The 25,041-nt window shown below is 52.3% G+C and overlaps 1 protein-coding gene across 6 annotated transcripts in view; it reads right to left on the reverse strand.

Moving 5' to 3' along the window:
- DPP6 (dipeptidyl peptidase like 6) overlaps positions 1–25,041 on the reverse strand; it is a 578,081-nt gene that overhangs the window by 48,714 nt on the left and 504,326 nt on the right. For all 6 annotated transcript variants that reach the window (XM_019742500.3, XM_019742502.3, XM_074315064.2 and 3 more), the window contains exons 9-10: positions 6,863–7,017; positions 6,030–6,127 (exon numbers count right to left, since the gene is read on the reverse strand). In XM_019742500.3, coding sequence (XP_019598059.1) covers positions 6,030–6,127; positions 6,863–7,017 — 253 coding nt within the window. The remainder of the gene's footprint in view (positions 1–6,029; positions 6,128–6,862; positions 7,018–25,041) is intronic.

Raw genomic sequence — 25,041 nt, forward strand, 5'->3', positions numbered from 1 at the left:
ATCTCCTGGAGCGGTTATTGTTTTCCACGGCCTCCATACCAACTAGGGAGAGCCCTACTCTTGTTTCCTTTATTGAAAACATTCATTCATCCTATGCCTCTGTCTAATTTCTATGGTGTTGTTTCGCATAGAAAGACTCCATAGAGGCCAACTGGGAAAGAAAGAAATGATTCTGACACTTGTTAGCACGGGAAGGTGGATTTCAGTCCTATCGCGATAGGTGTGGGCCCCAATGCATTGAACGGGGTTTTGCAGTCAGAGAGCAGGCTCGACTCTCAATACCAGCAAAGTAATTATTAAGTGATACAATCACATAAAATAAAAAATATTGGGTGACCATTTCACAGAAGGATAAACATTTAGGAGGAGCCTGAAAAATGACGTCTGGGCTCAGGTAGCTCAAACAAGCACCCAGTCGTCAGACAGTGTGCTGACCCCTGCCTGGCCCGACCTGCATGACACCATTTCTCAGCTCGGTCTCACGCTGACCAAGAACGTGCCCCCCCCTTCCAGCTCTCTTGGGAACCAGCCAACCACAGTGGGGCACTTTCCTGTCCAATCCCACTGGCCATCCCCTGCTTGTCCAGCGTCTCCTCCAAAGACTCATCTCTACTTGCCTTCTCTGTCCTGTAAAAGAAAAAACCTTTCTGTTTGACTTTGAGGTGCCCACAGATTTCTGGGATGGGAGTGTCCTCCCTGTTACGTAGGCTTTCTTTCGCATTAAAGTCTCTCCCTGTCAAAGTCCAGATTTTTTTTGACATAGTCACACTTCAGTGTGTGGGTCCTGAGAACTGACCCCAGTAGCCAATATGTGAGGTAGCACGTGGGGCTCGGTCCCTCAAGTGACAATCAGGGGGTGGCCAGCCTCTTCCATGTGTGCAGGCCCCTCAGAACTCTCTTCACAGACACAAAACTCCACTGCGAAGGACAGGACCGTGTCGGGCGGCACTCCGGCAGAATTCAGCAAAGACAGAGCATCAAGAGAAGGGGGTGGTCCACCGGAGATCCTCTGTGATTGAGCTCAAAAGACACAGCGATGCAGCTATGGCCTGCGCCACTATCTAACCCTGGGGAGAGGGCAGAGGAGGTTCTTCCAAAAGCCCAGTAGGGAGAGGAATAACTCAGCGCTCGGGAACCTGCCCTGGTCTCAGCGAGGAGGCAGCAGGAATCGCCTCCTCTCATCAGTGTCTTGGGTGGGGGGCATGTCCCATACGTGCTCGGGTTCCCTGTTTACGGCACCGAGCAGGTGGTCTGGCCCAGAGTGGGCACTGATGGTGACAACACAAGTGGGCACAGCTGGGGAGCTGGGGAGGGTCTGCTCCCAGAGGCCCTGCGAGCCAGCGGGAGCCTGGGCAGACACAGATGGTACACTGAGGGCCTCCAGTTTTGGAGACCTGGGCTCTGGGCCTGCCCTGTAATGTGTCAGCTGTGACTCTGAACAAGTCACCTGCCTGCTGGGGCCTCCCTCTCCTCTGTACACTGTGGGGGAAGCGCTCGGGAAAGAGGGGGACCTTTTGAGCCCCTCTGGCCACAGAGTGCTAGAAACAGGACGCCAGTAAGAAGACGAGAGGAAGGGACTGCACCCCCGTGGGTGGCAGCTCTGAACCCTGCGTCCACACCTCACTGCACACCCTGCACATTTGGAAACGCGAAGGCTGGTCAGCTTTGCCAAGTCCCCTTCTCCCGCAGATGCCATCCCATCCATTCCATGTCTGATTTGCTAGCTGTGGCCCATGCGGGAAGCTGTACCTGTCACTCACGCCCTCTAAGTTGACCATCACCGCTCACCCAGCCCTGCGACGTGGCCTCGAAAAACCTTGTCCATTGTGTTGCTGATATCTTCAAATGTCAACACTGTTTTTCTGGCTGAAAGAGCTTGGCCAACACGGTGTCTCACCGAGGATGGGGCAGGAGGAATTGCATTTTATTTTTCTTGGCATCTCCTGCTATGTGTAAGCCTGCCAAGCAGCTCAGCAGCCCTGTGTATCTGTTCAAACATGTACCACAACAACGTAGAGCGTGATTGCTTCCCCAGAAACCCATCTGCCCAGACGTCCAAGACTCAGACTGCCCGCTTTCTAACGCTCTGGACACGTTTCCTGATGGGAGCAGAGAGACCTGCGATTCCTGTTTCAGGGCACCCACAGGTAAAGCCCAGCCGGGAGCTGCTACATGTCTGCAGCCACCACGAATAGCGTCTTGCCCTAGTGGATAACGGAGGCCACGTGCGGCCTGGCACCGTACACACAGAAGCTGTCTGGTTGGGCCTGTCCCCTTGAACGGCTCCCTGGGATGAACTCACTGGAATACTCAGGCACCCAGGTCATTACACTTGCCCATGAAGCAGCACTAGAGACACGGCCAGCTCTGAGGGACACAGACAGCATTTATGCACCTGTAATTCACACCCAGGACGCTGTCAAGGACACCGGAAAGTCAAGTTCAGGTAAAACAAACATCTTCCCAGAGTCATTACTATGAAGACAAAAGATTTGAGTGGAACTATATTAGTAGGACGGCAGATTCAAGGATGGAAGTGGGGGGAGGGGGGCGCATTTGAAAATGAGCAAGTTCTTCCAGTCCAGGTGAAAACCAATGCCACCGAGAAGGGCTTCTCTGCTTTGGCCACACTTTGGAATCACCTGAGGAGCTCTGAAAAAATCCCCCAAACTCAGACCACATCCCTGATGAAAGAAACCAGGAAGGACAGATTTACTGCCATTAAACCTTCCAGTTTAGCCTGATGCCACCTGAGAGTTTCAGCACAATGTGAAATACAGAAGGGGTGACAGCCCTGAGCGATGACGTGAGCAGTGGGTGAGGGGCCAGGGGCCCGCAGTTGATGTCCCGGTTCAATCCATGATGCAAAACACCATGGGGCTGTGGGACTACACCTGAGCGGATACTGGAGGAGCACACACACAGACAGACAGACACACACACACACACACACACACGCACACACACACACACACACACACACACACGGCTTCAAAAGGCCCCGCAGCGCCTGCTCCATCTCCATTCAACACCCGGCTCCTGTGTCATGTGGGCGGAGCTTTCCAGGCAGAGGAGGCCTGAGCAAAGCCCCCAAAAGGGCGGGCCCAGCAGAACTGGGGAGGCAGGGTGATAAAGGTTCAGAGTGGCCCTCGCAGGCATTTGGGGCTGTGGGCCATGCCTTCTACCCCAAGAGAAATGAAAAACCACGGGGGACTGGAAGCAGAGGGAGCATGTGCTCTGACCTTGTTTAGAGGTGACTCTGGGGTGTTTAGTTTGAGTTGCCATTTAGAGACTGTCAGGAAATTTATCTAAAACCTGCAAAGAGGCAAACGAGATCAGCGGCAGTGCTCCCAGGCACTGCTGGGTCTGGCTTTCCAGTGGCAGGTCCTCTGCTGGGGCGGCCGGCACTTGTCCCTCGTGTCTGACGGATCAGACCTCAGTGGAGGAGCCTGTTGGATCCGTAACCAGCAAACTGATTCTTACGTTTGCCAAACGGTCCACATACACCTAGTTACTCAAACACCCTTCAGACCGGTTCTAACACCTCACTGGTTCCCTTATTAATGAGTGAAATAAAATCTTGGATGCACGTTCATTTGCTTTCCCTGTTTGGCCAGTTGAAGCCAGATGGAGGGTGGGCGGTTGGCGTGTGAACCAGAAGATCTGAGGCCCGGGCAGGCCTGAGGGCTACGGGCAGAGAAGGGTGTGAGGCTCCCGGCAGTGCTCAGGGCCGTGAGACGGGCTGATCCCACAAGCCACCCCCGCGCTCCGGGCACTATCTCATTCCGTTTCCGCAAACCGCCCATGTGAGTAAATGCTTCTCATTGACATTCACCTCCACTTTGTAGATGAGGAAACGGAAGCAGGACCACGACCAGGACGAGGATTTGCATGCAGACGGCTGGCTTGAGAGCCTTCACTCTAAACTAGTGGTTCTCAACGTGGGGCCGGTGGGCAATGACTGGAGACAGTTGTGATTGTCATAGCTCGGGGGCCAGGGAGGGAAGGTACCACTGGCATCCAGTGCGTGGAGCCCAATGGCACCGCCAGCCACTGTGTGATGCACAGGGCGTCCCACAGCAAGAACCACCGGCCCCAAATGCCAGAAATGCCAGCTCTAGAGCAAGGCCCATGGCCTACAGCCCAGCCCCTGCTCACGCCTGCGATTGTGCACATGCTTGTAACCATTTGCCCAAGGTCCAGCCCCCTCTGCATCGTAACCTCTGTGCTTCATTCACCACTAAGTTCTCAGTCTAATGCTTGGCAAGTAATAGATGCTCAATAAATACTCAGTCAGTCAGTGTACAGCTCCTGACCTATCTGTGCTCCCCTGTGGAAAGTCTATGACAGAGAAGGAGCATGACAAAGGGGGACCTTTATGTGCCACAGACTTCTCCTGCCTAGGAAAAGCATTCCTGCATCAGCACATGGGAGCAAGCAGGACCCTGCAGCCGGCACCCGAGCTTCCAGCTCTGACGGAGGCTAATTTTTCATTGTCCTTGAAGCTAATCAAGCCTGCGGAAACAGCATCACCAAATTGACTAAACGAGATTTTCAATTAACTCAGACAGATGGCTGAAATTTTCCAGGTGACTTTCCACATTAATTCAGGGAATTTGCTGGACCAGGCCCCAGGAGGCTTGGCAGGGATGGAGGCCGAGGGAAAACAATGAAATCTGCAGATCATCAGGAGAGAAGGGAGAGCAATACTCTGAACGTTTCTCTATCCCAGCAAAAACAGTACCAGGCACATGGATTTGACTCCCCCGACCAGCACATGTGAAGGGCCTACTCCCCAAAGGGGGAGCCATAAGGGCGTCAGGCCCCAGGGGGACGACATAAGTCCAGGGCGGGGAGAGCGCTGGTCTGTCCAGCTGAGGGCCTCACAGGATTCTACACTTCACAGAAGAAGGAAGGTTGCAAAACCCTCTGCAGAACTCCACAGGGGCCTCAGGCTTCTGGGCTACAGGCAGAGGGTCTGACCACGGAAGCTGCCGCAGGAGAAGAGCACACACACCGTTCTCAGCAGAGCAGGGGAGCCCACACACGCAGCCCTGCGCTGGGCCCTGGAGGAGCCAGAGTGGCTGGGGCCATGGCGCCTGCCCTGCCAGAAGCTGCCGCAAGCTACGGGTAATGTGGGGTTTTTGTAACTGAGTAGGAAGGAGCCAGGCGAGAGTTCTGGCCAAATTTGGGTGGGGAATTTGCTGGGTCTCAGAAGGAGTCATGTTTGGCTTAACTGGGCCCATTTATAGACGTACAGGGAATTACAAACGAGTGGGTCCTGAGGCCAGTCCAATTCCCTCCTCTGCTTTTCCTGCTTCTCCCATCGTATTCTCAACAGAGGTTTAACGATGATAGAAGTGGCCTCTGCATGTTAATCTGTCCCCAGGCTGCTTGAACTTTGGGACAAAATGAAACTAATATTCAGACCCCTTCCCTTTGATAGATCCTGCTCAGTTATGTGGACCTAAGAGGAAAATGCACTGAAAGCAGACGTCGGTAATAACAGGACAGTTACTTGGGTCAATGTGTTCCACCAACTACACGCTCGTTACCTTCCACCTGGGAGCTTTGGCTCACGGGACAGGATTCCCTCCTCAGTTCCTGGACCCCACAGGGTACAGTAATGCTCTAAAACAAATGCTCTCAAACTGGGGCGCCATGGACTGGAATGTCTGATTATACGGATTTTCTGGGAAAGACGGGGTCAGTTCATCTGACGACGACGGGTGGCAGACAGTGCGCCCCCTGCTGGACGCAGGTGGTCGACCTGATGGCCCCCATCTGGGAGGGGCCGGGCCTGTCAGAACCGGCTCCTGACATAGGTAAGAAATAGCAATGCTGGTTTCACTGGTGTTCTTTCCCCAGAAAACCGACTCCCAACGCAGCAAGGAAAACGTCAGATAATGTACCTTTTTCTTGGGTATTTAAATGAGCAGTATAACACATCTGAACCTGGAAAGACCATATAAATGAACAGTCGTCTAATTATTATTATGTGTTGACGTAACTCAGGGAAGGAAGCAAACCTCATTCGTGGGTCATCCGGTGGCATCATCTCCAGGTCGTGGGTGGGTCCATTTAAACCAATGACGTGTAGGGAAATACTGGGGTTTTCACAGCCAGCCTGGGAAGTACAAAGGGACAGAGACGTGAGTGAGCCAGCTGCTGCCTGGACGGTGCCTGAGCACGGCGAGCTCTGCCCCAGGAGAGCCACAGGCAGCACCCCGCAAACCCTGGAGCTCAGCACTAAGGAGCAAACTTGCCGAGAGCAGGTCGACCTGCGTGGAATGCTAGGACGAGAGTTAAGTGGACCGATTTCTTCTCTGCCCCAAGAAGCCCACTCCCCGCTCATTCCTCCCACGTGATCATGGTCGATGGGCCCCCTTCCCACCACTGCGCCCTTGCTCCTCTCCTGGCAGCTTGGTCTGGGAAGCAATCAGACACACTACCGGTCAGAACATGACCAAGCACCACAGTCCAGCCCAGACCTGGGCCCAGGGGCACACGTTCCCTCTGGTCTCTCAGAAGCCAAATCCTAAAAAGCGATGAGGAAACAGTCCCCCAAGAGTGGGCAGTGTGAATTTTTGTAGTCAGGGAAGCACAGTGGAAGGAATGTATTTATTGTGGTTCAGATGAAGGTTAGACAAAAGATCAGCGGCAGTTCAATTTTTAAAATAAAGTAAATCTGCCAGGAAACTGAACTCAGCCACGATGGAAACTGAGTGCAGTGTAATGGGAAATAATGGATCTCGCCTAGTTTGCTGCACTGGTCCTAACGTGTCTGGTTATCACAGACATTCGGCTGGCTGGGAGGGGAGCCGAGGGACAAGGCAGTGTGTCCCCGCTGCTTCTTGCCTACCTTGGGGTAGTGGTAGGGCTTCACGGTGGGGTACACGGCACCCGTGTAGGTCGGGAGGTCCATAACGGGCACGCGGGAGTCGTTGATGGTGGCGTAGGCAAGCCGCGTGCCGTCCGGAGACCACCAGTGCGCGACGTAGGTCTTCAGAATCTCCTCTAGGGGAAAACCAAGTGGAGATATGGGGACAGGCGACAGAGGGAGTGGGGTCCAGCGAAGAGCAGACACGGCCGGGAGCTGCCGGGGAAGCAGTGAGTCCCTGGGGACACGGATCTTTGGCAACTGTGACAGGTCTCCACTGTGCCCTGGATGGCCCTCACTCCCTGGGCTCAGGGAGGGCCCAGGACAGCACAACCACCGGTCAAGTCCCCGCAGAACAGAGGCCGACTGTCGGGACACAGGTGTTTTGGGACACAAATCTGAGCTCTCTGAGCCTAACAAGTGCTTTGAGTTGAATTATTACTGTGCTGCAGAGGGTTATTATTTTATGATTAGAATAGTGTACACTATATATTCATGGCTACTGTGTGTATACTGTGTGTACACTAAATATTCACACCTACTGTGTGTATAGTGTGTGTAGACTGTGTATTTGCACCTACTGTGTATATACTATGTGTACACTAAATATTCACACCTACTGTGTGTATAGTGTGTGTAGACTGTGTATTTGCACCTACTGTGTATACCATGTATTCGTGCCTACTGTGTATATACTGTGTGTACACTAAATATTCACACCTACTGTGTGTATAGTGTGTGTAGACTGTGTATTTGTGCCTACTGTGTATACCGTGTATTCGTGCCTACTGTGTATATACTGTGTGTACACTAAATATTCACACCTACTGTGTGTATAGTGTGTGTAGACTGTGTATTTGTGCCTACTGTGTATACCATGTATTCGTGCCTACTGTGTATATACTGTGTGTACACTAAATATTCACACCTACTGTGTGTATAGTGTGTGTAGACTGTGTATTTGTGCCTACTGTGTATACCGTGTATTCGTGCCTACTGTGTATATACTGTGTGTACACTAAATATTCACACCTACTGTGTGTATAGTGTGTGTAGACTGTGTATTTGTGCCTACTGTGTATACCATGTATTCGTGCCTACTGTGTATATACTGTGTGTACACTAAATATTCACACCTACTGTGTGTATAGTGTGTGTAGACTATGTATTTGTGCCTACTGTGTATACCGTGTATTCGTGCCTACTGTGTATATACTGTGTGTACACTAAATATTCACACCTACTGTGTGTATAGTGTGTGTAGACTGTGTATTTGTGCCTACTGTGTATACCATGTATTCGTGCCTACTGTGTATATACTGTGTGTACACTAAATATTCACACCTACTGTGTGTATAGTGTGTGTAGACTGTGTATTTGTGCCTACTGTGTATACCGTGTATTCGTGCCTACTGTGTATATACTGTGTGTACACTAAATATTCACACCTACTGTGTGTATAGTGTGTGTAGACTGTGTATTTGTGCCTACTGTGTATACCATGTATTCGTGCCTACTGTGTATATACTGTGTGTACACTAAATATTCACACCTACTGTGTGTATAGTGTGTGTAGACTGTGCATTTGCACCTACTGTGTATTCACTACATATTCATGCCCCCTGTGTGTACTGTGTGTATGTCTACACTGATGGAGCTCCCAACCTACACACAGGAGAATGAGCTCAAGGCCCAGCGTGCCCTTCAGTCTTAAAGAAAGGACGTGATTTCATTCATGCAGCAGAAAAACAACATGATCCCATCTTCGCCGGAACTGAAACCGAACTGCTTAGGTTTCCACCAGAAACACTCACTATTCCGTCCCATCCCACAAGCGTCTTAGCGAATGAGAGTTTTCACTGTGGATGAGTTTTGCAGGGTCTGAGATCTATTCCAGGAAGAATAAGTCTACTGATTTTTTAAAAAACAAGCCAAGAGAAGACATCCCAAGGGTCACAAGTCAGAGAACTGGGAACCAGAGGCTCCATCTCAGTGCAACCGGCTCTGAGAACAAGTCTTTGTTGTACACGGCCTGTGTGTGAAGTAATTCCCTCTACATTTGTTTTGGAAGTAACCATCACTATAATTTTACAATCACATAATATGCATCAACTGGCTGTTATTAGGTGTGTACCATGTACGGCTCCCTGCGTCTGTAGTGACAGAAGGCAACTGGGGAACCTGACATCAGGTTGACGAAACAAACAAACCGAGTGCCTAGAACACAGCAGAGAACAACATATGGTGGAATAACGCCCAGGGATGACAGCCCACAGGAGGAAAGGCTCACAGACAGGGCAGGAAGCGAGGCAGGAAGGCGTGGGAGCCTGCTGGGTGCGTGGCTGACGCGGGACCAGATGGCGTGAGACGGAGGTGAGAGCTCAGGGCCACGTGGGGCCCCGCTGCTGCCAGCTACGCACGCGATCCATAGCCAAGTTCAGGGAGTGAAAGTGGGGCACGCTGCCATTCTTCCTCCTGGAGTGGGTGCCAGAGGCAGACTCCTGGGCCTGGAGGCAGCTGACGGCTGGGACGGTTTGTCCCTCCACGTTGGCTTCCTCAGCCTCGTTTCTTAGGGGGAGGACCCCCGATGTCTTTGGGGCCTGCAGCAGCAGTGCTGGGAGTCACACAATTCATTAAGTGTCATTCTCCTAAACAATTCTTCTTCCCTCCGGAGTGCTTTCCTCCAGGCCTGCCAGCAGCCTGCAGAGACCTCCCGCCCAACGTGACGTGGGTTTGCTGCTGGACTCCGTCACCAGACAGCAGAGTCTCATCCACCACGAAGCCGTCGGTGTATCGACTTTCCACCAGCCCCGGACACACCCCCGGTGCAGAGCACAGCTGCTCAGTGAACACCGGGCGATGGGCCCGGGGCTGAGGCTTCCAGCCCCGCGTCTGCTTCCACATCAGACGAGTCAGCTCCAACATCCCCCCTCCGGCATTCTGAGAGCTCAGGGCACCCCGCGAATGAACTCAGCAGCTTTTCCAGAGCCTAAAAATGCAAAGGTCTGCTGAGGTTAAAAACATAAGAGAAGAAGAAGAAAGACAGCCAACGCTCAGGGCTTGTAATTTTCCAGTGTCTTCAGCAGCCAGCAGAGTGATTTCAGGTGCGAGTTTGGAATGAGGTGATTCGGAAGTGGCTTGATGCGGAATCACCTGATTCGTCCGGGTGGGATGGTGAGGAACCGTGTCCAGCAGATGGTCTGGTGGAAAAAACAGGCACCATTTGCAATGCAGTCTGGGTACTTCTAGACCATCAGGTCTGTGCTGCAGGGCGGGGGGGGGGGAGGGGCGGCGGGGAGGGAACTCATCAGGGTGTGAGCACAGTCACTGGCACGCACGGAATTCTGGGGGCACACGGAGAAGGATGCAGAGGTCCCCAAGACATGCGGTGGGAGCCTGGCCACGGGTTTCAGGGTCCTCAGTGTGTGGCCTCAGGAAAACCTTAGCAGGAAAACGCCGGCTGCAGCAAAGGCTCACGAATGAAGCATGTTGGACAGAAACAAACAAACACCACGATGGCCCCTGCAGAGACAACTCATCTGTGTCTTCTGTCGGAGCCCGGAGCAATCTCCTGAAAGGACAGGGATGACATATCCACACGCTTGTGCAAAGTCGGGCCACCTGCAGTGTCAGACAGACCCACATGCTTGGTGAGAGACGACCAGGCGAGGGAGGGCTCCGCTCTCTGCCCCTTCACACCCATCTCTGTGTCTATCTCGTTTCTAGACTTGCCCTCAGAGCCAAAGGAAACAGCACAACTTCGGTCTGGCCAGCGCAGGACGTGAGAGAGAAAATATGGGGTGGAGGCGAGGGCTGAGGTGGGCTGAGAACAGAGTGTTTCTGTCACTTCCGTCAGCCAATGCCACAGTATTTCCACTGAGCTCACGTCACTGTTTGGAGAATTCAGACTAAGGATGACTCCCAACTATACAACATACTGGTTGGCGGGAACCGAGAGACCAGGGAGGACAAATACCTGAGGTGTGTGGACAAAGGCTAGTTCCTCTCCATCCCGCCCTGCAGCAAATGATGGCAAATAGAAGAAATTCTGCCCGGCCACAGGCCAGGCGTACACAGCAGCGTGGCTTCTGTTGGTGTTCCAAAGGCCCTTGGACATATTTTCCTGTGTGTGAGTTGCTCAGTAAAGGGATAATTAAGTAGGAGAAACTGAGGGGAAGGGACCAGGAAGATGCAATCCTGACATTTTTGAGTTAATTACAAATGTGCCTATTCTGCAAATGTTTTCTTCTGCATCTCCAGCGTAATGAGGCAGATGGCTTAAATGCTGTGAACCCAAGGAAGTTTAGAAACAGAATTGCAGAGAGAAAAAAACAACAACCCTATTTCATTGACTAAATTAATTGCATGAGGCCTTGCCTTGGAACAAAACGAGAAACTTGTCTTTCTAACAAATACAAATAACCTGTGAAAATACATCTTCCATCTGCCTACCCCGTCCTCTCCAGGGGTCACGTTAGAATCAAACAAGAAAGACACATTTGGGGACATTCACTAGTCATGACTGCCTCTCCCTTGAAGGGACAGAAAATTTTACCAATGTGGCTTAAGCGCATAGTAGGATCTGGGCCGATGGTCCTTATTTCTTGTCACCAGATCGTGAAGAACCCAACTCCAGGATTGGGGTGCGATTCACTCATTGCAAACAATGTAAGGGCGTATCCAGTAGCACAAATCCCTTTGGGCTTAAGATGGTTGAGGCCAGTCCAGCAAAGAGGAGGAATTCTCGCAGTTTCCAGAATAAGAGGGTCCACAGTATCCTTCCCTAACAGTCTCCTGGAAGTTAGGGCGGTTCTCAGGGGAGCCGTGGGGATGGCGTGTGCTTCCTCGTACAGGTGCCCAGGCCCCACTCCAGGCAGAACAATCAGTATTTGTTGGGGTCGCAGGGAGAGCACAGCCCCCTTTTCTGCAGAAGCTCTCGCTAGGTGACTTTGGTGTGCATTCTGGTTACGGACGATGGGGCAGTGTCCCGGCAGCAGACGCTGAGTCAGATGTAACTGTGGAGAATGGGATCCCCAGGTTTGATGGAAGGTCACACAGGCCTGGAAGGGCGTGATGGGGAGAGAGCAGCCCCGAGCGTCACCAAAGGCACCAGGAGGCCAGGGCCTAAAAGTGCTTGACGGTTCCCCGGACACAGGCCCCGCATGGGGTGTAAGTCTGGCTTCAGAGAAATACAGGGTGGATGAGGGCCGCACGGGCACGAGACAGCAAAGGACACAGGCTTTCGAGTGCTCTGGGGACGCGTTCTGTTTGCTCCTGGCTCCCTGAGCTCTTTCAACACACGCAGCAGGGCTCCCAGAGGCCTCGTTCCCCTGGGGGAGGCCAGGTGAGGGTGGGAGGCCAGGGCAACGCAGGCTGAGCCCACACATCTGAATCCCAGCACAGCTGCGTGGGCTCGGGGGTGGGGAGGGCGCCAACACGCGATGCCTGCATCTCTGCATTGCTGGACACCGACAGCCACGATGCTGGGCTGACAAGACGGCAAATTCTTGTTCCCCTGCTTTTAACTCCATCGCCTGCCATTCTACACTTTGTTGAGTCCCCTACACTGGATGTTTCACGTACAGCGGCCACGCCGTTCACTCCCACTGTCTGGATTGTCTGTCAGGAAGGCAGCATTTTAGGGAGCAGCTCATGTTTTTTCAGCGACAGAACGCACAGCGGTGGCTGCCTCCAAAAGCAGAAAATGCAGTGGTCCTGAATTTATAACGGCTGCAGCGATGGCCGGACCATCGCGTGAGGTTAGAGGCTCATAGGAGAACTTCCATGTCTGTGGGTCTAAAACCCCAGGGCTCAGCCAGTTACTATTTTGTTGCTTTTCCCGAGACCTTAGTGAAAGTCAGTCTGTGGGCGACAATGCCATGGTCGGTGTGGGAATTAACTGCCCGAGTGGACTAATTTGGGGAAGATCAGGGTACACGCTGCCTGGGGCACACAAACAACATCAGAAACACCTTCCGATGCCGAGCTCATGAAAACCACTTGCCGTTATTTGGGGTTATTAATGCTCACTTTTTCTGGGAAGTCACTTACACTTTAGTATAAATTACTCTACTGAACTCGAGTCTTTGCTGAGTGTGGTCGACTGTATTTTCCAAAATGTGCCCTGGCGATAGTTGGTCCCACATGCTGTTCTAGGAGCTAACACTCCCACCATTAAGAGGTGAGGTGTCTTCCCTTTGAACTGGGGTCGTCCTGTGGCAGCCTGACTGCGGGGGTGATGCCTAAGGTCGTAAATGATGGTGTGACTTCCCCTTGGCTCTCCTACTAGGGCTGCTCCCCCTGAGGCCACTCTCCATGCTGTGGGGAAGCCTGGGCCAGGTGGAGAGGCCACTGCAGGTGTCCCAGCTGACGTGGATCAGGTCTGAGCTGGCAGCCACCACGGGACACACGAGTGAGCTGGCAGCCACCACGGGACACACGAGTGAGCTGGCAGCCTCCACGGGACACACGAGTGAGCTGGCAGCCACCACGGGACACACGAGTGAGCTGGCAGCCTCCACGGGACACACGAGTGAGCTGGCAGCCTCCACGGGACACACGAGTGAGCTGGCAGCCTCCACGGGACACACGAGTGAGCTGGCAGCCTCCACGGGACACACAAATGAGCTGGCAGCCTCCATGGGACACACGAGTGAGCTGGCAGCCACCCTGGGACACATGAGTGAACTCACAGCCACTACAGGACACACGAGTGAGCTGGCAGCCACCACGGGACACACGAGTGAGCTGGCAGCCACCCTGGGACACATGAGTGAACTCACAGCCACTACAGGACACACGAGTGAGCTGGCAGCCACCACGGGACACACGAGTGAGCTGGCAGCCACCACGGGACACACGAGTGAGCCAGCCCTTGGGTGGCTCCTGCCCCATCCTTCCAGTTGCTCCAATGGTGCCAATAGACAAAAGAGCTATGTCTGCTGAGCTCTGACCAACTTACAGATGCCGTTTATTTAAATCACCGAATCAACTTTAGTTAAGAATAGAAAGGTAACAAGGGAGCGAGGAAACCTGAGTGAGTGTGTTAGGCCCCTCGTCTTATGTGACCCTCTTTTGTAGGCTTTCCCCACTCTTTCCTCTTCCTTCTTACCGTGGGGCCTTAAGGAAGCTTCCAGAACTTATACCCGATGATGGCTTCTATCGACATACTGCACACCCAGGCAGGTAAGTGTGTGGAGATGCTCTCGTTCCTCATTCATTGGCTCACTGATTCATCCCCCCTGCTCACCCCAGGCTCAGGGGATGAGTGAACATCCTAGTAAGGCAGACAGAGAATGTGCGAGTTGTGTGAACACGTAGAGGCTTGGGCTCGGGGCCTTCCAATGAGCCAGAGAACAAGAACGGGCGTTTGCTGACTCAAACTCCTGACGATGCACTTGAGAACAAGGCTCTCAGTCTGAATTCAAGTTTATTTTTGAGGTAGGGGGTCCCCGCTTTGGCCTTGGCTGGGACTCAGCCCCGTGTGAGGAGGGCTGGGGACCCAGCCCAGAGCTGCACTTCATCAGGGAGCAGAGACGCTGATGTCTGGTCTCTGGTACTGATTGGCCCTGTGGCCTGGCCCTGGGGTCAGTCCCTGGCCTCCTGTGACCGTCTATCGTCACACGCCCTCCTGCTGAGCGAGAGGACAAGTGGCTGTGCAAAGAAGACTCACACTCTGCAGTTGTGCGCCTCATTTCCTCAGTAGGAAGGAGCCCCACCAATTCTCCCTGCTCGCCCTTCCTTTACTCTAAATTACTGTGCCGACGTGAAGGAGGTGTTTAAAGTACAAGTGGGTCCTCATCGGGGAGGCAATCAAGTGATAATCGAACAGATGCGAAGATTAGGGGACGATTAAGTAAGTCAGCACGGAGTTGGAGGGCGTGCTTTCTGGGGAGCAGCGCGGTGTGCGCTGGGACTCTGGGAAGAGGGAGCTCGGTGGGCGGGGACAGGTGGGGGGGACAGAGGTGGCGCAGCTGGAGAAGCTGAAGTCTCAGGCCCCCCTTCTCGGGCTGAATCTTATGTGCGTAATCAGGTGTGTGTTTTTCTAAAGAGCGTCCCCCAAATCACATAAGCTTCGGGCCCCACAAAATTAGGCTCAGTCCCAGTAGAGAGAGAAGATGACTTTTGGAGAAAAATCCACACAAACATAGTGTCAGGTAGGAAAATGCCTGGTTTCCACCTGCTACTTCGAGGGGCGAGCTGTCCTGGGGAGACCTGGGCTCCCGCTGTAAGTCGCCTCTCCAGGCATCTTTTCCTCAACCATAAAATGAGGGGGTTGTCACTTTCTTTCATCCTTCCTGAATATGAGCACCCCTTCTTACAGGGGGAAAAAAGGCAGATACCACATCTTAATTCAACTTGAAATGCTCAGCATTTCTTTAAAAATAATTTGGATTTCATTCATCACAACAGCATGTGTATATATTGGACAGACATTTAAATGTACTGTGACACACCATTTATTTGTCCTGCGTACAACCCCGTGTGGACACAGACCTGCAGTCTCCCTGCCGCAGCCTCCTGCCCCACCCCGACTGCTTGGGGCCCTGACTCAGGTGCTCACGGGGCTTTCTTTGAGTGGATTCTACAACACCTGTCACCAGGGGGACACCATCCTGTTTCCTGAGCGCTCGGAAAAGTAACCACCAGCTACAAGCAGAGGTCTGCCAAGTCTGCACTTTCTGGAAAATAGTGTGTTTTGAACAGCCTGAAAGTAAGTCTGGCCACAGGGGGCCCCACGTGGGAGGCACGGGAACACAGAGAAGCACATGGCACTTGGTAAGGACACGCGCTGAGGTCGTGCTCAGCCACCCGCTCCTCGGTGGCTGCTGACCTCTCTGAGCCGTCTCCTGAGCTACAGACTGTCCTCCTGCAGAGTGGAGAAGACCTTTCGATGATGTGTGGCCTCCAGTGAACTTTAAAGCCCCGAATATCCTGTTGTTAAGGAGCGTGAACATGGACCTTTGTTTAGGGTCAACATTCCCATGTGTGTGCCCAGAATTTTCCATGCTGTTGACGGACCACACTGAGCGCCAACCATCCAAGCACCCTGAGGCATGCTCTGGAGAACGGAAAAAGTCGTAGGACATTGGCTTCTGCCATCGGGTCTCACCAACGAAAGGGGGTGGATCGGGAAACATAAGATGGTCGAAAGCCGTGCAGGCGGCCATTGTAAGGAGGTGTGCTTGCTGCGAAATCACTTTGTGTACATTTAAAAATCACTCGAGGCCCTAAGAAAGGAAGGCCTGTTGGTCCGATTCTAGTTTTGCCTTGTGTTTGAGTGAGGAGGGAGGGTGGCAGGAGGAGAGAAGGGCGCTTGTGTGGCTGAGCAACAGGCCACAGGCCGGTGCTTCTGCCAAGACCATGGAGGTCCCTGCAGGGCGGTCGCATTCACACCCAATAGGAAGGAGACCGGTGGACGCGGGAGGATCTGACCTCATCCTCCTTTGCTCTCCCCTAGTGGTTCTGTGAGTAGCGCCTGTGCTGAATCGCGTGGTCACAAAGTGCTGGCGACCAGGAAAGTGACCAGGACCATCCTGGAGGGCTCCCTGGAGGCGCCCAGGGAGGAGACAGGAAGGCCCCGTAGCATCCTGCCCTGTAGGGGGCGCTGTGCGGTGCTCAGGAGCTAGACTTTCAAGAGTCAAATTCTGGCTCAGCCACTCGATATTAATTTAATAATCTATGCAGAGATTGGGTTAGGGTATTAGCAACCCTATCATGACTTTTAATTTCCTTAGAAGTTATATTTCTTCCTGGTATTTTGCAAAAGCTGATCGTCCTGTTCACAATCACAGATTGAGATTCCAAAACTGGAATTTCAACTGGATGGTGACCTAGCTACCAACTGAGATGGACCACGGTGTGTGTCGATGAAGAGCTTCTTACCAATAAATTTAATAAAAAAAAAAAAAAAAAAAAAAAAAAAAAAAAAAGTGCTGATTTTACATTGTCTTCTCCTGAAAGTTAGACGTTTTCACCACAAAACAAAAATTATGCCCCTTGAAATTATACGTAACGTTTCCTTTATACACGCTTCCTTTAAAGCTTCAGCTTTAAAATTATATGATGGAAATAATGTTTCTTCTTAGGCTGCACCGCAGAAAAGCTCATTATAATACATATTTTCAAAAGAAAGTCCTAACAGAGCAATCGTCACCTTAATCAGTCTGAGCGATTCTGCATAATTATTTCTTAATATTAGTGACAACATATTTTAAAAATAACGGGTATCAAAAACAATGTGTATCAGATAGGAAATTAGGCCTGAAGAATTTTTTTTTTTAAAGAGGAAGGTTAATTAACTGCAAATTATAAACACTCAGAACAGTTGCAATACCCAACTGCATCAAGTTATTAATGTTTCTTTGTTCTCTTGTTCAAAGAACAAGAGTCTGCCTTTCAGCTTGTACAGACACATCCTGACCGGCACAGCAGCTCGAGAATTCAGTATGAACGAGAAGGGATGGGGTCCCCATCACCACAGATACCGTCACAGGGTGTTGCCAGCTGTTTCCACGGTGCATATGGAGAAGTGGGAGAGATGGGACGGCAAAGCTGGGGAATCCCCAAGCTCAGGGCTCAGCCACTCCCGACAGTGACCCCTGCCCCCCCCCCCCCACACACACACCTCTGTCCTCTGAATTTCCTGCGATTGTCGCCATAGCTTCTGTGGACTGTGTGCATTAGGTTAAAGAGTCAAGGTGCCCCATCCATGGGCACCAGAGCTTTATCCTGCTCTGGGCTGGACCTTGAACCTGAGCTGGACAGCTCTTTCCGAAACACAGACTGTGCTTGTGAAGGGGAGAGAATGGATGAGAGACGAAAGCTCAATGGATGCCCATGCCTGCCCTTCCTTTGAGAACAGCTGCCATGATGACCATCTACTTCCTGAGGCGGGTGACTCACGGATGTGACATGGGGACAACACTGGTGACTCAACCAATCCCTGTTGGGTGTTGCTCACACACTCAGTGCCCTCTCTGGCACAGGGCATGGTCTCTTTTCAAGTGAAAAACAGGTTCCCGGGGGACCCTGGCTGCACCTCTGTGTACCGGTGTATAAGGCTGCAATTCATCTGAGTAACGACCAAGTTCTGCAAGCCACCCACTTACTCCTGCTGTGTAACTGGCCACCCAACAAGTCAGGACTAATTTCCAGTTCTCCGGGGGTTTAGAAGAAGGTAGTGTAAGGCTGGAGTCTGGGCAGGACCCGAGGATGCAGACAGGAATGCTTGTTGGGAAAGCAGGGTGGGACCGTTCCCGGGGCGACTTTCCCCCGCAGGCCTCCAGCTCCGTCAGTCATAACCAGTCCTGTGCGTCCACAGCCTCTCACCTCCACCGAGAAGCGTGACCCCAGGGTGGAGGGCAAGTGGCTTACACGGGACTAAACGGAGGTGAGCCCAAGCCTTTCTGTCTTCCCATGGCACCTCTTGGAACTCGGGGTCCATCACCAGCCTACTGCCTTCTTTCCCAATTGCTCCTCTCTGAACGTTCATGGTGCCTGTGTGCTTTACCTGGGGTCAGGCTCTCCCCAAGGGCACCACCTTCCTTCTGCTTCTTCGAAGGGGCTTTGTCACTCCCACCTGGCAAATGCTAGAAGGCTTAGCACCTCTTGGGGCTTGCCGGTTTCTGTGGCTATTTCACACGGCCGTCCCACCGTGCTCCGTGGAACCCCAGCTCAGGGGCTCACGCCCTGGCACTGCCCTGCACTAAGTTCTCCTTGTTAAACCAGCTGCAGAGGTCTTGAGGATTTCGGCTGCGAGCTCACGCCAATCTCTTTCACTGATCACAGTTTCAGGACCCACACAGGTGACCCTTCACCTGTGCCTTGGTGTCCTCTCATCTCTCCTCCAATAACCTTTGTCCCAGCAGCCCTCCCCCGACCGCCAGTGTCAGTTGCAACCTGTCCCGTCTTCATCACTACTTCCAGCTTTCTTCCTCTCAGGACTTGATGCCAGTGGTTCTCTGGCCCAGGGGTCTGCTGTTCTGGGCGGTCCCACTGCTGTGTCCCCACGTCCCTCCTTACTCTGCCCTTCCCCGGCCTATCAGTCTGTTGTCATCCTTTGGGGAAACGCTAATCTCTGACGTTATGCCTGAGCCATGTGGCTGAAGGCAGCTCGGGGACAACACACAACCACACTGCCTCGTTCCACTTTGGACTCATGACCTGTAGCTCCAAGTAGACCCAGGTCGCTCCTTCCGCTCGCTGCCTTTCCCTAACCCACTGCTTCTCCTGCTCTCCTGGAGAAGGATGTCCCTGCGTGCTCTCCTCAGACCTCCACAGCCCCTGCCTGCCTGACTCTCAGCAACCAGGGGAGACCGATGCTGGCTCCCACCACCCTTCCCTGGCTGCTCAGCTCTCACCTGTGACAGCTGCAGGGCTGCCACATTCCCAGAACCTATGATTCAGGATTCAACTTGTGCAGTAAAATGACAGTAGCTACCCTCTAAGGCAGACAGCTATGGGACGCAAATGGGGAGGACGTGGTTTAGGGCTAACACCCAGCTCTTCAATTAGGCTCTGGTAAGCCCAAGGCCTGCCTCAGTGGGGCAGCCCGGCCAGCGGATGGCGGTGCTGAGAGGGGCAGTCACCCTGCGCGGGCTCACAGTGTCCACGTTATTTTCTGCAAAGCCAGCCCTTACTTTAGCCGTCCGGCTGCTTCCTTCCGAGGCTTTCGTTCCTAGATAACCCAGTAGGAGATGGTCTGTAGCGTGAGCTACAATGGAGCAGAAAGCATGAGGTCCGCTGGCCCTGGGAACAGTGGGGATAGGAGACGTGACCCCAGTCGTAAGGGCGCTCAGCCTGGGGCTAGACAAGGGCACAGACGGCTGTTTCCCACGTGCTTGGGGAGTCGTTTCCAAGATAAAGAGCAGATATTTCAGTTGTGTTTTGTAGGATCAGCTGTTTCTCTGGTGCTTTGAATGTATCTTCTGTTTTTCCACAATAGATGGCAGAAAATTTCAACTTGTTTTTAGAGTGAAAAGCAACAACAATCCCAGGGAATTCTCCCTTTGCCAAAGTTGAAATGGCACACACGTGTCTGCCATCGAGCGACCTGTTGCTATGCTGTTTTCTTCTAAAGCTGTGTACTTAGTGTGGCCCCACGCAAGGGGCACCATCGAGCATGGGGACGGGAGCATCTCACAAGCCACAGAGGTGGCCCCACACCCCCTCCTGGATCAGATTCTAAATGGTGTGCAGAGAGGGTGGGATCCACTCGGGGGGGGGGTGTCCTCCCTGCAAACATGGAGTCCCCTTTCTCACATGGGGCTGAGTTCTCACCCTGGTCAAAGGACCAGGGAGCCTCGGGCTTCTTGGGGGGCTTGTACAGAGTGGACAGCGTCTGGTGAGTTTTTGAAGTTGTGCCTTTGGGACTCAGAGGGGAGGTGGAGGTGGCTTCCTGTGAAGAGAGAACCCAGCTTAGCCACGTCCTCTGGACACACTGGAACGTTCTCTGCTTCCCTCACAGACCATCACTCACATGTGCCCTGAGCTCTTCTCTCCTTGATAAATACTGCAGGAATAACAATATTCACCAGCCAGCACCCTGACTTTCATACAAAGGTGCCCACAATCTGGTGGGCTGGGCATTTTCCGCCTGGCAGGTAATCTGCCTCTGCTACCCCATTTTACAGAGGAGAAAGTTGAGGCCCCGGGATACTGACAACTTGCTCAAAGGAAGGGCCAGAACCCATTTTGACTCCAGGTACAGTGTCACGCCCACTCCAGCTTTGAGGAGTGGGGGAGTGGAGACCTCCAGCAGGAGACCGAGCCATTCATCAAGACCACAGGACCGAGAGACCACAGCCTAGCTCAGGGTCTTCACTGCTCTTCCCACGATACCGTGGGCCTGGCCAACCAGAGAACAGCTGGGTGCCTCAGCAGTCTGGCAACTCAGATGACTGTTTGACATTTGGTGACTCCATCTGCCTGAGTAACATCAGTCTTGCCGATTGTCATGTTTTAATGAGGCAAGATGCACATCCAAACAGCATGCAGACAGTGAGCCAGAGCTGAGGGTCGTTCCTGAATAGAATGGCCGTGTGGCTTCTGACTGTTAACTAGTGCCTGCTCCCTATACCCCCGCGCTATATACACTGGAGAAAATCAAAGCGCCCTGAGAAACCTGGGTCCTGGAAAATCTCAGAAGACATACATAACATGCCTGACAGATCTGTATTTGGAAATAAATGGCCTCATTCTAAATACAGGAAATCTTATTTATTCCCACTTGCATCTGTTGCCTTTTTCCTGCCACTAAATATTTTATACGAGCAGAATCAAATGGGGGAAGGGGGGAGGCGAGGCTGAAAAAGAAATTGGCGAACGTCATGCCAGGAGGCAGATGGAGCTGCTGCCTTGCAAAGCTCCAGCCTCCCTCGCTAATCAGCGTTGTGTGGTTTGCATATGACACACTGCAAGCATCTCATTATCATTAGAGAGACCTGCCAGTTCTAGCAAATCCACACCCCAGCACAGGGACAGCGCGCCGCGATGTGCCCGGCTGGCCACCAGAGGGCAGCGTTCCTCCCTGTGCCCTTGGGGAGGAAGAAATGAAGTGAGGGTGTGATTTTCTATTCTGCCGCCGTGATTGGTCAGCTTTTCATTATAACCTTCCCAGCTGCTAATTTGCAGTGGCTCCCAGCCCTCTGATCGACTGCCTTAATTCTACCCCTCTCCTTTTTTTTCATGCTGGGGGACAAAAGACAACAATGCTTCTCTCTGTGCTGAAAACATAAGGGTGTGGAGCAGAGAAACAAGTGATCTACAACCTGTTAATAAAGCAAATTGCAGATGGACTTATTCCTGCAAAAAGAACAAGGTGCCGGAAGGGTTTTTTTCAAGAGCTGAAAGGTCACCTCCTCTTTGGGCACCGAAGCATCTGGGCAGTTCCCGTGCTCAGGGGCCCGTTTTCCTGGCCTCGTGTGGATGCACCGTCTGGGGAGGGGCTGGTTCATCAGCCTGAGCCCAGAGGGAACAGGGACCCTCGGGGGTTCGGGGACGGACATAGGCAGGGGCTCAGAACCACAAGCTTGTGTGGCTGTAGACACCAGGACTGTGTCTGACCCCCAGCCAGGGCAGGAAGCTCTTCAGGATAACCCGACATGATGGCGGTGAACGCCCTCTGTCTGACCTTCCCAGGACAGCCTCTCCCACTGTTGGCAGCTGACTAAGAACCTGAAATCTGACTTCTCGGATCTCCTTCCAGTCCCTGGTCCTAGTTCATAGAAGCAGTGACAGGCTTGAGTCTCCAGGATCCCAAGTTCAAGTTGCTGTGACGTGGGAAGCTGAGCTGTCATTTCACCCCACCTGCACCTTCCTAGGGCAGCCCTGAGCAAAGAGAAACATTACACTACTAACGCGAATTTTATAGAGAGAAAGGAAAAGGGGGTAAAAGAGAGAAGCAGGCTGCTTTCTTTAGAGCAGGTAGTTTCAGCAGGTCTAGGAAGAGGGAGTGTCCGCATCCCCTGATGAACCTCCCAAGAGACAGATGTCTGAGTGGGAGAGGGGTCGGGGAGGAGACAGAGATGGCCCTGTGCTGTGCCCGGCCCCCACCAGTGACAGCGGCGACCCTGCCCCACCCACACAGGTGAATGTTTCATTACAAAGTCACCTGGAATGAATACTCACTTCCTGCCATCACACTGTGCGTTTATGGCACTGATATTTAAACAGAAAGACGTCAGTGAGGGAGGGGCCTTGGGGTTACCCAGCCTGCCCCTGAGATGTGTTCAGACCAGGGAATAGAAGCCACGGCCCAAGGAGGCGAGGAAACAGGTTCAATAGCAAAGAGAGCAAAGGCTGGGATCAGCATCTGAGTCGCAAATGAAACCATTTCCAGTATGTGCGAGCGGAGCCTGGCCTGTCTTCCTTCCCGCGCTGGCAGCACTAACAAAACTCTCCCCACGAGGGTAAGCGGCCCAATGTCCTAAGGTGATTCAAGAAGACAAAGACTGCAAAAGAACTGGAATTCCCCAGGATTTCAGCCACAGATACTCAAATTTCATGAAGACCCCGTGACAAAAAGACGATGACGTGTTTGTCTGACTCTCACAGTCGATGCATAATTTAAAAGCTTTAAAAGTCTGACTACTGAACATACATATATTATTTATCAAAATCTCCCCAGATTGGGTAATTAATTGTAAGAAACAGCTCCCAGGATCGGTGGGAATTCTTCCCACACCCTTAAAGCCCGCTTTCCCCTCACATTTCTCTTATTTCTGATCTCACAAGTCCAAGCAGATTGTCTCTTCATGTGGAATTAAAACAATCACTCATCTCTCTAAGATACTAACAAAGCCTGTCCTGGGTTTTCAGGTGCAGACTCAGCTCGTGGCCCTGAGGCCCAGGGGTTCACAGTTACCCTGCGTCAGTGCCACACGCTGGCCGGGCTCTGGGGGCTGGACTGTCCCTGGGGGCTGCTCATCTGGAACCAGGTCCATTAATTCAGACTCCAAGGAGACGCTAAGAAAAAGGGAGCGGACGGCAAGGGGGCCTGCGACATTTATCGACCTTCCCATGGAAGCAATCACACAAGCCACAGTACTTGACTCCCGTCAAGTATGCACCGGTACGTGTGAAACGCGTTTGCAGTGACAGTTACAGACCTAGCTTTTCCTTGGAGTACCCCACCCTAGTCGTAAGGTGACCGGTCCAATGGGGGAGGGGGGCATGGTATTTCTCTTCAAAGCAATCCACTAACACCATGTGTGCCCTGGGTGGGCAGTGCCTAACTTGAGCTCTGGGTCAAGCCTCTTCATAGGTGCAAAAATTAATACAGCTTTCTGGACGCAAAAGTAACAAAATAGGTGGGTGGTAGGGAGGACTGTGGCCGTGTGAGCACAGACAAGTCACTCAATGACGTCAAACCAAAGTTTCCACGGTTGCAACATAGGCCAATGGCAGCGCTTTCTCCACAGGTTTTCACACACGGGATTCAATCCATTTATTCCCATCAGGTGTTGTACGGAAGAAACATTCAGTGAAAGTCAGAGATGCCTCTTCTGAGTAGTACGCAAGCCGTGACTTGCATTCACTAGGGGTGGTCTGGGGGCTGCTCCGCTACGATTCTATACCCCTTGGCTCTTCGTAAGAGGACTGCCACCATCCCAAATGTCACTCCCGCTTCCTCTATCTCTGGGGACAAAAAGTGAACCTGATAATTACAATGATGTTAGCAATTCCTGCTGATTTTTGATAATCAGGGTTTTTTGTTTTTAGTTTTGCTGAGGGAAGTTGGTGGCAATGGAAATTCTGATGAGAGTGAAATAAAGGAGACCAATATGACATCCTTGGGGGGTTTTCTAGAATATACACATTTCTTTCTCTGCATTAAGCCACCCAAAGTATTTTCTGAACGTCTAGGCAGTACTCAGGGATTCGCTTGGTCCTTATGGGAGGCACACAGATATAAAATACAGTCCGTGCCTGCAAGTACCTTGGACTTGTTTGGATAAATTTGGAGTAATTGCTTGTCATCAGAAACACGATGGATTAGAAGAATCCACGCGCCCCGTCCTTGGGTGTCAGCTACCACCTCTGCCAACGTGACGAAGGGATGCATTGGGATTGACAAGCTATGGCTTTGGGGACAAATCTGCTTGCCATCTCCTTTTCTATGACCGGTGAACCAAGAAATGGTTTTGCATTTTTAAGTGGCTGAAACCCCTCAGAATAATAATATTTCATGACATGTGAGAATTACATGAAAGGCAAACTTCAGTGTCCATAAATAAATGTGTCGACGTGTGGCCTGTGGCTGCTTTCACACTGTGATGACAGACTTGGGGAATGGTGGCAGAGACCAGGTGGTCCCCCAGCCTGGAATATTTACCACCTGGCCCTTCAGAGAGACGTTTGCCGACTCTGGGACGACATGACTGCAAAGGTCCAGTTCAGCTCTAACACTCTGTGCTTCTGGGGTTAAAGAACCCATAACCACCTGGCCTTCTTTCAAGAAAACTCAGCTGGAACACGTGTCAGTGAGGCCACAGCACTTTGTGACCTGCACACGTTCCCAGAAAAGGAGATGCATTAGGTGTTTGTGTTTACTGAGGACCTACTGCATCTGAGCGCTGGGGGAGCCCCGTGAGGACAGGTCGTGGGTAGCGAGCAGCCCGGTTGGGACACGTGCTGGCCGGGGAGGGTCTGATGGGCTT

Source organism: Rhinolophus sinicus, chromosome 8 (assembly GCF_057876585.1).
Source record: "Rhinolophus sinicus isolate RSI-liver-muscle chromosome 8, RSI-T2T, whole genome shotgun sequence".
Lineage (NCBI taxonomy): Eukaryota > Metazoa > Chordata > Mammalia > Chiroptera > Rhinolophidae > Rhinolophus > Rhinolophus sinicus.